This window comes from Nestor notabilis, unplaced genomic scaffold (assembly GCF_000696875.1).
Source record: "Nestor notabilis isolate BGI_N333 unplaced genomic scaffold, ASM69687v1 scaffold17020, whole genome shotgun sequence".
Classification (NCBI taxonomy): domain Eukaryota; kingdom Metazoa; phylum Chordata; class Aves; order Psittaciformes; family Psittacidae; genus Nestor; species Nestor notabilis.
The window spans coordinates 101,940-117,625 of record NW_009912720.1 but is presented as its reverse complement, the minus strand read 5'-3'; the positions used below and the strand labels follow the sequence as shown (position 1 = coordinate 117,625).

Below are 15,686 nucleotides of genomic sequence, written 5' to 3'. Positions count from 1 at the left end.
CAGCAGGAACAGAAAGAAGGAAAAGTCTTGGGCTGCCTGGCCAGTAACTGCATGAGTGCACCATATTGCACCAAAACAGTATCAATATTACACCAGGGGGATGTTCTCAGAGTTCTAAAAGCTATAGGATATGCATAGTGCAGCTCTTTGGATGTTCCCCAAAGTTGCATATTACCTAGAGGCATAGTAAGTAAATTTCTGTGTTACTGCTTTTCTGAGAGCTTTTATTAGTATCCAAGGGCTTTTGTAAGTCTTCATGAAAACAGTTGTATATAGGCGGGATCATATAGCATAGAAGTAGTTGTGACCACCATGCCAGATAATTTCAAGGTCATGTTTAGTAATTTCTACTCGAAGAAAACAACTTTAACATGAACTTTGTGTCATGCTCGGAGACCTGCAAGATCTTCCACATTCTTGTTGAGTGTGCAATTACACAAAGTCCTTAGTCCCTGTTATAGAGGAATCTCACATCCTTCACAAGCACATGATTTCTCTTCTCTAGTGTCCACCATGAACAGAGAAATGAAGACTTTATCTCTCAGAATGTAGGAAATCTCACTAAATTTGAATTATGCTGATTATCCTGAGTTTCTGTTGATAAAATCTTTACATTTCCCTGTCGTAACTATGTAAGGTTAGAAGAGTTTTAGAGAATTTAAAAGATACCTGATCAAACCGTAGAGGTCTGGTCTGTGTATTTGTCTTTCTAAAAGACAATCAGAGTTACATGGTTCCTATGATAAAAACACTCAGTAGTGATCTGAAATGATTTTTCGTATAAGCTTCTATACCATGATTTTATACAATAATTTCTCAAGGCATTCCAGAGCTGGACACAAACAGGGACACTCTCTTTCTTCCAATGACATAAAGCCCCCAGGATACCAGGGATGCAAGAGCTCTATGTTTAAACTCAGCAGAGAATCTTGTCCACCCTGAACCCCTGACAACTGCCAGTTTGGAGTATCACAAAAAGGCCATGGCAAGTCCTCACATCCAGACTATTTGACATCCTCTAATGATGTCATAAAAACATTTTTATATTACATGGTTAATCCTGGTTCTGAAAGACAAAAGATTCTTGATCACAAGGGTCATTTGAAAAACATGTTTCAGATTTGGGCATAATGTTTTCAGAATTGCTTATTGCACAGTTTGTGTTTCCAGAATTCCATTTTGGTCTTGGATTCTGCCTCTAAATATAAATCTCTTCCTCCTTCCTTGTCCTGTTCTATATATATAGCACACCCACATGTGATAAAGCCTTCTGCCATAGCAGTAAGGCAAGGTGCGGGAAGGCTGTAGCTAACCTGTGGGAGCACTGAATGCACTTGGCTGCTGTTCATAATGCTCCAAAGATATAATTATCACATGTGTGATGAGTACTACACCTGCCACATCTCTTTTGCTTGAATAGATATAAAAATTTCTTAAATGCCACACAACTCCCTTACTGGGAAACTATTAGTCATAGAGGTCACCAGAGGACTTCACAGTCCCTGTCCTTTACCTTCCACCAGGTAGGTTGCCCATGACATGTCTCTTGCTCTATTTTCTTCTCTTCCCCCCAGCTTTTTCCTATGAAAATCCTTGCTATCTCTTTTTCAGTGCCCAGCTTTCTTCTTCATTGTGATTTTTATTTCTTTTTCTTTCTCTGTCTTTGTCTGAACTTTCTCGCTTGTTGTCTGTAAATATGATCCATTACAGTTTGTAAGTAGCACATATGAAGCAAGAATTCTCTGTAAGAAGTTGGAATAGCTTTAACATTAAGAATATGTTTTGTATGTGCTTCAGTCATCATGCTTGTTAAAAGTGCACTTTCTTGCTGCAGCATAATTTAGCATTCTATTCAGTCAGTGCATTATTTCTTCTTTATCAACAGTTCTTGTGTGTGTCTGTAACCACACTGTGTCCTAGACAAGCTGCCTGTGACTTCAGTGCAAAGGCATTTTTTTTCTTCTTTTTTGTCTTGGACCATCTGCTGTTGAAATGTTCCTATCACTACAATCTCTTCTGCATAAGGAAACTGACCCATCAGTGATTACTTGTCAGTGACTGATGTCCTCAAACAGAGACATGACCATTTTTAAGACCACTACAGTATTGTCAGATGATTTGAGAGTTACTTTGTCCTGTGTCTGCTAACACAGGGAATCCATTTTTAAGCCAGTACAGTAAGACCTTTGCCGACTGCTGTCAACAATGAATCACTTTCCTATCATAGAGGGAATCTTAAGAAATGCTTCAACCCAGCAGAAATTTCTTGTTCATAGTCACTCCCCAGATTCTCATTTCTTCTGTTATTAGTAGTGGATTTTGCAGCTTCCTAAATCACCTCTGACTCATGTCATTGCATCCACATACCTTTACTTCTCTCTATGCACCATTATTTAATTACCAGAAAACAGACAAGGAGTTCAAAGGCCTTGTAGGACACGTGTCAATAGCCAAAGAGTTCAAAGGCCTTGTTGGACATATGTCAAGCAGAGCAAGGTAGTGGTTAGAGAATTGGGATCTATCTTTGTTTGAGGCTTTGCATAAAAGGCTGCGATTACTTAGGTGAATAAATGCAAGTGCATGGAATTAGATATTTAAACATATATGGTGGGAACATGGGAATTTAAACATATATGGTGGGAAATTTTGATGAATGCTTAATTCCCCGAATTTCACTGATAGCCACAGAATCTGTAATTGTTCAGACCCTTTTGAGTTCATCCAATTTATGTAGATTTTAACAGAGACAAAAAAGTGTTAGTATCTAAGTTTCAAAATATCCACTGTTTTTCTTTCAGTTGCTGGGAAAAAAAGAAAAAAAAAAAGCAAGCATTATTTTCCCCATGGTTTCATAATGATCTTACATTTCCTGAAGGGACAGGTGATGTGTGAAAGCAACAGATCTGTCTATATAAAGTCATACATATTTTAATATAAGAAAAAAACCCTGGTGACTAAAAGAAAGAATAATCATGCTTGAAAAATAAATTTGGTAACAGATGATAGTGCCCCTAGCACTAGGCCAGCCTTTTACCCAAGAGAGAAGCTACTTCACCCGTGTCTGTAGGTGGTAGAACCTCATCATGGCATGACTCCTGCTTCATGACTCCCTTCAAAAAACCCCAAGATTTGTATATCAGGGAATTCTAGCCATGCCCAGTGCCTACACTGACTTGCAGGGGATTCAAGAGGAAAACAGCATCCATTAAAAAATTAATTGAGCTTAACTTTGTTTCTGTTGTTATTTTCGTAAAAGCCTTGGAGATATGGGACAGCTTCAGAGACTTTAATGGCAATTCTTATCTTTCAGGCATCGGATCTCAAAATCAAAGTTTAGGTAAGTAAAACTGACTTTTGCTTTTCCTCCTTTCCACTGGTTTTGTTCCTTCTTCGTGAAATGGTTTACTCCTGCATCTGTGGGACACAATGTTGATTCTAGGAGATACTGCCAAACTTGTCAGATTTTAGTCAGCCATCTACCAAAAATCAAGATCCTTTTTCTTAGTTTCATACTGAAATAAGGCACAGGGATTACTGACAGTATTTCACTCAGAAGTTCATATCTGATTGCTACCTACCTATCTCAAACCATAACATATAAAAGCAGCAGCAGCAGCAGTTCAACTGCATCCTTATACTACATCCATCAACATCAATCCTGTCAGCTCAAGGTTCTCTTTCCTACACTTTGTTGCACCACTCTGCTTTGCTTGATTGTAAATCTTTCAACTGATGAGGTTTGTATCTTAATTGTGAAATTCTCCCTTTCACCACTGGACATGTGGAGTTCTTCTGGTGATGGTTGTTTTTTCTATTCATTTAAAGCTTTTGAAAATGTGAAGCAATCCCCAGGTGGTCGCCTGTGGGTTTGCACTGGAAAGGCTGACTGAGCTCATGGAACTTGGCTTTTGAGGTCCCAGTCCATTTCTGCCTCTTCAGTAGAAGCCCAGCTGCCTCCATAACTCTGAATTCAAAGTCAGTTTTATAAAAAACTAAATTAATTTTCAGAATAACTGGGAAAAGTGACCAACTGTGTCCTTCAGTTTACGGAAATAATGAACAGTAATGTAAATTCAGGAATGCACGTATGCATACATACTGCCTATATACATCCTTATGTGGACTTACATACATGATCGCATTCCTACAATTTGTGGATTTATTTGTATGTAAGTGTAAGTGTCCTGGGTTCAGCTGTAGCACAAAAAAAAACGCTTGTATCATCACATGGTCATGTGCACGCATGTTTATGAACAAGTAGACACAAAAGTGTGTGGGATTAATAATGATTTAATGACAACATCAGTGTGTGTTGTGCCCATTTTGAAAGTTGAGGAGACCATTTCTTGTCCCAAATCCACTGCAAAACATGCAAGCCTTCTTAAATGTTTGTGCTACCTGGACTGGGTGCCTTTATAAATTGCATAGCTAAAACAGCCTGGATTTGATTGCCTGTTAAAAAGTTGTTGCAAAGTTCTGGCCTTTATGCAACATTCACATTACCTGGCTTTAGTTCATACAGAATCTGAACCCTGACCTCAAGCATGGCTATAGTTTATCACTGGAAGTAATGCAGAAGAGAAGACTAGCCAAGAAAATATCTCTCTTCCTGTAATGTATGTGTCTCTTTAGGGACATGCACATGCATGCATGCACACACACATATGTATATAGTATCTATATAAAACTATTAGATTTATTATACAGTGCAAGTGTTGCCTGGAAACTGGTTGCTATGCAAGTTAAATTCTGAAGAGTAGGAGGTGTGTAATTAGCTTTAAATATCTTCTGTGGTTAGTAATTACCCTCAGAAATCAGTGACACAAGGGGATGTGTTCATGGAAGGCAAACTTTAAAAGGTCTGTTGGTTAGCAAATGGTACCGTTAGTTCCAAGCATGAAGGTGAGATGCTGAGGTCCCCTAAGTTGTTTTTTGTTTGTTTGTTGGGGTTTGTTTGTTTCTGTTCAGAGTTAGCCCTCTTATTGGTCTTACTCCCAAACATTGCTGAATGTTGGAAACATTCAGTGGATTTTATTTGACCTCACTTCTCCAAGGCCTTAATCCAAAGGTCTATGGTACATAGTGGGTAGCTTTTCATTGACTATCCTGAGCCTGGGCAAGGTCCCATTGCAGGCCACAAGCATTAAATAAAAGAATAATAAATATTTTTGTTGGAACTGGACTAAAAAACCTCTTGGGGTAGCTGTGATGGATATCTTAATCAGATTTAAGGAATTGCTTGAAGAGGCTTATTCATCCCTAAATTTGCAAATTGTCTTAGGACTAGCTTTATTTCTATAGATAAAGGAAGGATGATCATAGCTGTCAACTCAGATGACAATGAGAGGACATTTCTCAGGGTGAACTTTAAAGTTATTCTCTACCACTCTTGAACAATAAATCAAGACTAGAGTCTCTCTTGACAGAGATTTGCAATAGCCTAAGGATCCTTATCTGAAAAGAACTTTTCCTTTTCCAATTTTTCAAGTCGCTACTGGCGTCGGTGGAATCGATTCTGCAGAAGAAAGTGCCGCGCCGCTGTCAAGTCCAATGTTTTCTACTGGCTGGTGATATTCCTTGTGTTTCTCAACACCCTTACCATTGCCTCTGAACACTACAACCAGCCAGACTGGCTCACGGAGGTCCAAGGTGAGGAGAGGCAGATGGTTCTGTTTATCATGATCACTGTCAAAAAGGGGGCTGAGGGAGGAGCTGATGCATTAGGCTTTGCAATGTAACAGGAGCATACACAGCTCCTAATAGTGTCTGTGAAGGATCTCAAATAATACAGAATATCTGCCTACAATGGCAGAAGTTTCAGGGAAAACGTAAGTTACTCATTTCCAGCAAGAGCAGTGTTCCACTGGGTGTACATGAAATCAGGAGTTTATGCTAAATATGTGTTCACAGCAACTGGATTTCCAATTTATGGATAGCTACTGGGAGCCACGGGTTGCCCAGGGTTTTCCTGAGATGGCATTTGTGATGAATTCTAGTTACAAGGGAGGTGAGGAAGAGCAATTTGTAAAGTTCTGTCTGCAGAACAGTTGAATCCTCACTGGAGGTGAGAGCAGCTGAAAGGCTTAATTAAGTAACAGTAGGTAGCACAGCACCTCTTCTATTCCCACTCTCATCTGCAGATGACAAGTGTGATGGGAGGTTGTGCACAGGAAGACATGTCCCTGCCTTGGAGGTTGTGTGGTTGTGTAATACATCACAGCTGTATGTGCAATACATAAGAATTGCTGTAAGGATCTTTGTAAAACATTTCTGTGAATGAGATGCTCTTGCTTTTGAATTCTATTCTTTGACCCAAGCTTACATGAAGTTAACCTTTCAGACTGATCTCAGAAGGAGTTTCTTATAGACAAAGGGCAATGGTTAGCTATGATGATCTTTTGACTAAGTTTCCTTAATCTGTTCCTGTTCGTTTTTCATGAGACACTGCCAACAAGGTGCTGCTAGCTCTTTTCACGGCAGAGATGCTACTGAAGATGTACAGCCTTGGTCTCCAGGCCTATTTTGTGTCCCTTTTCAATCGCTTTGACTGTTTCATTGTGTGTGGAGGAATCCTGGAAACGATTCTGGTTGAGACGAAGATCATGTCACCGCTGGGCATTTCAGTGTTGAGATGTGTTCGACTCCTAAGAATATTTAAAATCACAAGGTACTTTTGTGTTTCTTTGGGGATGAAGGAGGGCTACTCCCCAGTGCAGAGCATACATAGGTACAAGTCACTCACATCCTTGTTTTTTACTTTTTAAACCACTTTTGTCTGAGGTGGGATGGGGAGGGCTGTACAGACTGGGTATCTCTGATGTGAGTGGTACAGATTGGCGAGGAGTCTCGCATAGGGGGCTGGAGACACTTGATACCATGCAGATTGTTAAACTGAAACCTGGAAGGGTAACACGAGCTGAGCTTGGGGTCTTACAGTTCCCTGCAAAAGACAAAGTGAAAACAAAACAGCAGATAGCCTTGTGACCTTTTCTTTTGCATTATGGTCACAGAAAAGAGCCTGAAAGGCTGCTTTAGAGCCAAAATAACATTTGACTGAGAGCTATGCCAGCTCCAGTAGACTCAACAGTGGCCTGAATGGGAGAAAGTGTCAGCACCTAGCAGCTATAGGCAAAGGATGTTGCCAGCCCTTCTCCTTCAGAGGACTCCAGCATGAACCAGCAGCTTTCTGAAGAAACCAGTCCGTTCTAGATTCCAGTCTCCCCTCTTTTTCCTTCTCCTTTTTTCTCCTCTCTGTCTGGATAAAGGCACAGTGGTGTCTATTAAACAGTTGCTGCTTCCTATAGTCAGGTATCTCCAAAACACAAGCTTGGTTTGGCGGGAGTCTTTCAGCTGAAGGGGAGGTTGTAGGAAAGTTCAACTCCCAACTTGTCCAGATCAAGCTATTGGAACAAATCTATCTAAGTGCTCACCCAAAGCAGCACAGGGTCTGCCTTTTCCCATGTGGCACCAGTCAGCACCTTATAAAAGGCTTGACTGGGGTGGTGAAAGAGTATGTTTTATGCAAGCTCAGCCATGAAAATGTCCCTAGAATTGCTATGAACTCCCCCAAGGGAAATTTCTGATGAATTTGAGATAAAGAACACAGCTCATGAGAAAAACAAGACCAGAACTGGAAGACGGTCAAGATGGCAGAGCTGAGAGGCACAAAAAATAACAGACTTGGACTTGTGCATTGTACAAGCTTCTGAGCCTCAACTCTCTGGCAGGGTGGATGGTTTTCAGGGTTAGATGGCAGAGACAGAAAATCAGTTTACAGTCTCAGAGAAAGAGGCCAAATCAAGCCTACTGCTATTAAAAAAGATAAAATAGGTGGTCTGTTTAGACCTGTGATCACAGAAGAGGGAAAAACGTCCCTGCTAACAAGAGTTTCCAGCAAGAAAAGCATCTTTGCCCTTTCAAAAATAGTGGGGATCTCTGGTCTGGTGGCTGTTTTTCCTAGATCTTTGGGTCTGAAAGCTGTCATCACTGAGTCCCAGGCTTGGTTTCTGAGGAAAGCAGTAGCTGTTTCAGGCATTGGGTAATCAGATACACCCAGGGCAACATACCAATAGCTATAAAAGCATAAGCTTCAACATAGCATCCTAGAGAGGTCATTGTTTTTTCAAGGCATTTCTCCACTCCTACACAAAATACATAGTCCAGTGAAAAGAATTCTATAATAGAAAGGCAAACTCTGAGAGAATATCATTAATACTTCAGGAAGCTTGAGCTTTCGGAGTACTCAAATATTCTTAAAGCTTCTGGCAGAGACATAATGCTGGAACCAGCTACCAGTAGAACTAGTTATATTTGTTCTGCAGCAGAACTAAAATGCAATTTTACATGGAAGCAAATGTTACCTGGAATACGTCTTCCGCAATTTGTTCATGGATCTATGTGTAAAGCACAGAGCTGAGGAATAACTCATAATGAATAATGTATTAATCAGATTTTGTCTTTTTTCCTGTTCCTAAAATATTGGCAAGTAGGTTGCAGTAGTCTCACATTTATCTGTGATTTTTAATTATTCATGATTTTCTTCATGATTTTTCCCCTCTGTGGGTGCAGTTCACCCTCATGTGGAAGGCCCTAGCACAAGCCTCCAAAGCAGTATTTTAGGCCCACTCACATCTTGCTGCAGGAGAGAATATTCTGGCATTAAAGCAGAACTTCTACCTCTGATATTCTCCAGTAAAATACAAATTTTTCCATTATGTGCTCAGGTCTAATAAATACAATGAGGATTTATTGACATTACAAACACTGGTGGAATACACCACCTGAGTGCAACCATAATACAGAAAGATACAATCCTAGAAAGCTGGGAAGGGTAAGAAGAATAACAGTGTAATGTTTTAGGTCAAATACATATGCATAAGCAGTGACATGGGGATGTACAGTGTAGATAGAAATAGTGACAATCAAGGGCAGTAAAAAGGCACAAAGCAGGAAGATTACTCTGGTGAGAGTATAACAGTACGTAGCCTAATCTTTATATATTTTTATGGATTTTCCATGGTAAACACTAAGCACAAACAAATTCTGGGTGTGTCAAGATGATACACTTCTAGGAAAAACACGGATACGGCTCCCTAATAGAATAGAAACAAATAAAGACACCATCAGAGGAACAATGCATCATTTTAGAAACCACATTTAGAATTTCAAAAGCAAACATTTTTTCCAAAATTATAAATACTCTTCAGAATCATTTAGTCTTGTACATTAGACAAGCAAACAATATCATTTGTTTGTTGTATTCTGCCTAATTTTTACAGGGCTGTGCAGAACATCTCCCATTGCTATGAGAAGACAAATTATTGTCTCTTTATAAACAGTCCTTTAATGATTTATAAGTCCCTGTATTTAGTCCTTTATACCTAAAAATAAATCAATTTAATTGCAACAGCATACTTAAACCTTAATCAACATACTTAAAATTAGATATTTTATACCTAATTCTGCCACAGTGACAGATATGTCACTGTTAAATGTAGGGAGGAGAAACAGGACACCTTTTTTTGTACCTGCTTTCAAAGTGGTTTTATATTGGATGAACAGTGTGGGAAGCTTTCCTACAGTGAGACTGCCAGCTGTTGCTACTGTTTTAAGCCTTGCATCTGTGATTGCCAGTATCATAAAGACATAGTGGAAGGCAATGGAGAGGAGAGGGAAGAGAATAAAAGAACATTAACTTCTAATCCAGTTCTGCATTTGATTTCTGTGTGAGATGTTGAACAACCCATTTAACTTCTCTGCATCATTCCTCCACTTCCGAACAGGGATCATAATCACATCCTACTCACTGGGGTTTTGCAGTGCCTCATTCACTGGCATCCTCAAGGGCCTGAGATCTGCAAGTGGGAGATGTTAAGAAGCACGTTCGTTTCGCTATAATTCTGAGGCAGCAGCAATGCTTTCTCTTGTACCTCCCATTATATGCTGCCTGGTTCAAAACCTCTGATTCCATCCAGCAGTGCCATGAGATTTATTGTAACTGTTTTTTCCTTAAAGTGTATTAACCAAAGAGGACAACGTACTCCTATCTCTTTGTCTGGGCTTCAACCATTCCCGACTTAAAAGCCTTGTGTTTTATTGAGTAACCCCAGACCTCATTTTGAGGGGGTGTTCCTGTTAGTTCTGCAACCACCTAATGTGACAGATGGTAACCTCAGCTCAGGCTTCTAGGACAGTAAGATAAGACAATTGTTATTTTCACATCCTAGTCCAAGTCAAGCCTTCCTTATCTTCTCCTTTTTCCTTTTTCTCTTTTTCCCCCTGATTGGTTTGTTTACTTTTCTAATGGTGCTATATTTCTCACTAGCACTCAGTACACAGATAAAACAGTGCTAATCTTATCACCAGGTCATCTCAGTTAATTGCTTTAAGTTTGATAGTTACATAAGAATCTGAACTTAAGGTACTGAGCCGTTCGTAAGAAATGCAGAGCTGATAGAAGTCTTGCAATTGGGCTCTGAGATAGCAAGGCATTTAAGTTTTAAGTGAGCCACTGAGACGATTCAGATGTGTAACAGCTTTACTGTATGCCTTTTAAGGGCACTGAGAGAAAGACCTAGAAAATGTGTGTCCTGGCTGACATTGGAGGACTTGGAAAGATATTCTGGCCCCCATGACTTTCTGATTTGAGAATGCTAAAATCAGTCGAGTTTCATCAGAAATTAATTCCCTTTTCCTGTGTTGCTTTTCCTTCTTCCCAAAGTGTGAAAGTATGTGAATGTAAGCATAAACACAAGTACAGCGAGCTGTTACATTGCACATTCAGTGCAGATATTTGGTGGCAGTGAGCCCACAGCTTCCATGCCCTTACCTTTGCTCTGTAGTTTTTCATTGCTCATCTTGTTAATTGCAGTTAAACTTTAAAGCATTCTAGTTTTCTCTGAAGTGCTAAAGCTGGGCTGGAGGGAAAACATCACAGTTCTCTTTGAAGCTCAGCCCTTGGAGATGGACCAGTTGCTGATCTTCAGAGGACATGGTGGTGTCCCTGTGCAGATCAGATTGCTAACCTTCATAAAATGATAGGGCTGCTCAAGCATCCGTGTCTTCCATAGGACAAGAAATGCCTTCTTTTTATACTTTAAAGTATATGAAAAAAAATTAAAAAATATTAAATTCACATTTTAGATTATTAATTTAATTGGGATTTTAAGAACTCTTGCCTATAATGACTGCACTACCTTCACAAAAAAAAATGTATGTTGAAGGATTAGGCTTCCTCGAAGAAGTGAGAGCACTAGACGTGTCTGCTAGCCTTCTCAAGTGGAACTGCTGCTCCAAGGAAAACATGGCTAGAAATTCAGAGTCCTATGAGAAAAGAAAGGTTCAGTGTTATGGGCTCTGGGAGAAGGGAGTGGAGGACATTGGCCATGGTGGAATCTCAAAGCATGGTTGCAGGCCACAAGAAATGGTGCTGGAAGGAAGACTTAGAAATCAGAGGCAAGTATTACTGGCTTGCTGACCTGTGAAAGCTGTTGGAGCTTGCTAGTAATGTGCATTCAAAATGAGGTGTTTGGAAGCTGACAGCTAACCTTCAGACCAGTCTGAAAGCTCTGTCAGGCTGAAAACTGCATAAAAAAGAAGTGGTCGGGACCATCTAAGCAGTCTTAGTTGAGCAGATTGACTGGTTGAGCAGATGCTACACCATAGTGGAAGCTGCTTTCATGGGTGATATGGTGGATTCTTCAGCAATTTTATCTAAGGCCTTTTTCCAGTATGTGGCCAGTCTGCAGGCTGGCAGAGAATGCAAGCAAACAGACATGCTGCAGCAGAGCATGCTGCTGGCATCTCTTTGAACTCTAATGTGGGAAGACAAGGGCAAGAAGATCCTTTCTCTGCATCATACATCGCTCTGATCTTGGCACAAGCCTGAATACCCTGGAAGAACAGGTCTTAGCCACCCTCTCTCTTGAATGAAGCCCTTCCAAAATGTTTGAGGAAGTACAGTGGGTTTGATACTCAAAAAAGAGCAGTGATGGTATGCTCTTCCAAGAGCAAAGGAAACTCTGGACTTCATGGATATGGATCAGGAGTCTCTTCTAGGGTCCATGTAAAAGGACCTTTAATACCTTTCCGATTCCTCTCAATACCAGAAAGCTTAGCAACCTCTGTCTCTGAGTGAGCCCAATCACACACACCAGATTTTGGACAAGTTTGTATTTGCATCCAAACTGTTTCCCCATCTGCTCTTGTTAGTTATTACAGGCCATTCTCTGGAGTGAGGTATTCTAGCTGCCAAACATCTGTGAGTGTTGTAATGAGGTTGGTTAGAATGTAACTCACTGAAGCAGCAAGAACTAATCACCATATATTGATAGAAGATTTGCAGAGTCTTAGATGGAGAGTGCTGCAATAATCTTCTGGGTGTGCATATGGGGTGGGGGGAATTGTGTATGTACACGTGTGATAGTAAAATTACTCATTAGCTGCAGTAGGTCTCATTATGTTAGGGAAGCACGTCAATGATTCACTGCTTAACAGGATATTTGGAAATGCCTGCTTATACACAGAAGGCAGCCTGAACTAATATCCTGTGCAGTCCATGAGCACCTGTCTTGGATTGAAGAAATTTTAACTGCCTCTATTTTCTCTCCCAGATACTGGAACTCCCTGAGTAACCTTGTGGCTTCACTCCTGAATTCAGTCCGCTCTATTGCCTCTCTATTGCTGCTTCTCTTCCTCTTCATTATCATCTTCTCACTCCTGGGGATGCAGCTCTTTGGGGGCAAGTTTAACTTTGATGAGATGCAGACCAGGAGGAGTACTTTTGACAACTTCCCCCAGTCCCTCCTCACTGTGTTTCAGGTAAGGGCAAGAGTGGTCCCAATGGATCCAACACATTGTGTTTATGTGGGGCAAGACAGACAGCAGATCCTTCACCCTTCCCCCGCAGCCTGGCAGTCCCTGAGACCGGGCATCAGACTAACAGCTCCATGAGCCAGGTGCCACACCATGCTGCCAGCACAGGGGTATTCCCTCCCAAAGTGGGGAATCAAAGCTAAAGCCCCTCTGTGTAGCAAGACCACCAGGTGTGAGCAGGATAGGACAAGAGAAAAGCCTTGTCCCAGAGCACCACCTGCATGGCAAAAGTCCAACCCTGCAGCTTTTGCCTCCCATCACATGGTAATGGGGAACAAATCACAGCACCACGGAAGTAATCAAATGGCATTTAAGCTGACTGCAGTTTTGGGAGTGATCAACCAAGAGCACCAGGATCATTTCATGTGCAAAGTCAAGGGGAGTGGCAGGGAGCACTGTGCTGAGGTCTGTCTTCAGTGTTATAGGTAGTACAGCCTGTCTGAAACAACCAACACATGGCAGTAAAACAGCTGGGAGAGATGGGGTGGCTTGAGCAGAGTAGTCTGGGAGAACTGTTCATCTTCAACCATCCTCTCTAAGTGGATGTCTGGGGGGGGTTACACTTTGATCACAGGCCCTTTTTGCATTCTACTTGTTCTGGGAGTTTTTTAATTTTCCAGATGGACGCAGACAGTCTCCAACCATCCTGGGGGAGGGGGTGTTCTCTAGGATAGTAGATATCTTTGTGCTAATGGGGTTTTCAAATTCTCTGTGTGGTCTAACACTGTATCCCTTATTGGTGGGAATGTGTCATTTAGATCCTGACTGGGGAGGACTGGAATTCGGTGATGTATGATGGGATCATGGCTTATGGCGGCCCCTCTTTTCCAGGAATGTTGGTCTGTATTTACTTCATCATCCTCTTCATCTGTGGAAACTGTATCCTTTGATGCTACTCTCTTCTTCAAGTGGGGCTGAATTTAAAGCCACCCTTTAGTACTTTGTTATGTCAGAAAATAGTGAATTTCATACCTTACATTTTTACCTTTTCCCTAGGTCTGAATTTTGGCTTTGCACTGCCAAAAGTTAAGCAAGTTTGTTTAATTTTGGCAAGTGCTAAGGCATATAAACAGTTGTAAGAGACAGCTACACTCCTGCTCTGCATGCTAGCTTTTATCTAGTATCTTTATATGTTTAGCATTTTTATCTTTCATTCCGCTTAATTCTCTCATAGGGTTTTCTTTCCCGCCTTCTCCAGAAACTAATCTCTGTGTGTACCCGCTGTATTTACTGCATATTTTTCTTTAATTGCCTTTTCAGTAATATATTCCATGCACTTTTCATTCAAGACTTATGTGGAATAGAAATTTGCATACTATATAATACGCTATATACAAATGCTTTAATAGGAGTAACATATGACATAATTGACTTATGTGAGATCATATATTAATTCATGTATAAACTAACAGGAACCGTGTTACATTTCGGTTATTGCAATCTGTGTGTTCTTCAAACAGAAAATCATGTGCTCTGTTACCTTCAGCCTGTGCTGGTGTTAAGCAGCTTCAGTTCTCTCAGGCTTCAAGGTGAAGTGAGGGCACTGTACGTATCTTAGGAGGTACAAAGCACATGCATGTTAAGGCTGTGGGTATCTTTTCACAGGAATTTACATATAACATAGAGATATGGTTCTGCTCTGTATCTCAATTTGGTCCGAGTTTGTTCATGTTTGGATTCTGCTTCCCTAATAAATGACCTTCCCGTGTCAGAGGTGACATTTCTTTTTATACCAATTCTCCTATAAAGCCACCTTGTAGTCTCAGCCCAGCTATTCTGGCCTTTCCTCATAATTCAGATCTCTCAAACCATATTGTCTGACCTTTCAGTTGACCTGTATGCCCTCTCTTCAAAGTGAGATGGTGCAATTCCACTTATCTGAAGGCCAAGGTAGGCAGTCTGCCTGGCAGCTTAAACAAAGCTACAATTTGGATCTCCTTGTGAACTGCAGAGGAAAAATGTGAGCCAGCTCTACATGCTGGCTGACTTTGGAGCCATGAGGCCTTGAAACCCAGGGAGGGGGGATGGTTGTGTTTCCAGACTAAGCCTTGAACTGGGGTTTACTTAAAAGTTACCATGGTGTAATAAGACCCATTTTCAAGAAATTTATAAAAGAAGCTGATGTTCAGATTTCTGACATGAGATCTGAACACTGGCAACACAAGAAAACCATTGTGATTCCTTGCCCTCCAGCTACATGTGCGTGACTGGCCATGCATGGACTCTCTGCTAGGAGATGTCAGAGTTGTCAGCTCAATCCTTCAATGCCCAGACTAAATGGATTTCTTTTGGGCTGCCTCAGAAATGCTAGTGAGAGTGCTGTGCTTGCTGTCCATAAAATCCACTCATGTCTGTGGGAATAGCTATAATGAGGTTGTCCACCTCACGTGCATAGGCCAAAACTGGAAAGCCCAGGTGTCTTATAGTATAAGGTTCATGAATATGAGTGCTTTAATAAAAGTGACCTGAGCTGTCAAAGATGCAAAGCATTCAGCTCTCCTTTTATCTTCTGTGGGATTTATTGCACAAAACAAGACTCTTTCGGGAAACTAGAAACTAAAATAGAAGTCTGGACTTAGATGTTTTATATCAGTCATTCTGTTGTGAAATTTTGGAAACCTCACACAGTGTGTTAGCTATTTGGATGGAAGGTGTAGATTTGTGCGTACTGGATATGCATGTCCTGAACATTTGTGTGAAATGAGAGTTTGGAAAATCCAAGAGATCTGATGACAGGTTGCTAAAATCTTTCAATTAAGAAACCTTTGGTATAATGTTGTTTTGCAGTTTTCAAAGCCCATTTTCTTTAAGTA

General features: G+C 40.8%; 1 protein-coding gene across 1 annotated transcript in view; it reads left to right on the top strand.

Moving 5' to 3' along the window:
- The window catches only part of LOC104410749 (voltage-dependent L-type calcium channel subunit alpha-1C-like), a 115,188-nt gene that overhangs the window by 6,117 nt on the left and 93,385 nt on the right, over nt 1-15,686 (top strand). Inside the window, 5 exon segments of the mRNA XM_010021005.1 lie at nt 3,311-3,337; nt 5,489-5,649; nt 6,442-6,667; nt 12,612-12,819; nt 13,632-13,756. Of these exon segments, the coding sequence (XP_010019307.1) occupies nt 3,311-3,337; nt 5,489-5,649; nt 6,442-6,667; nt 12,612-12,819; nt 13,632-13,756 (747 nt within the window).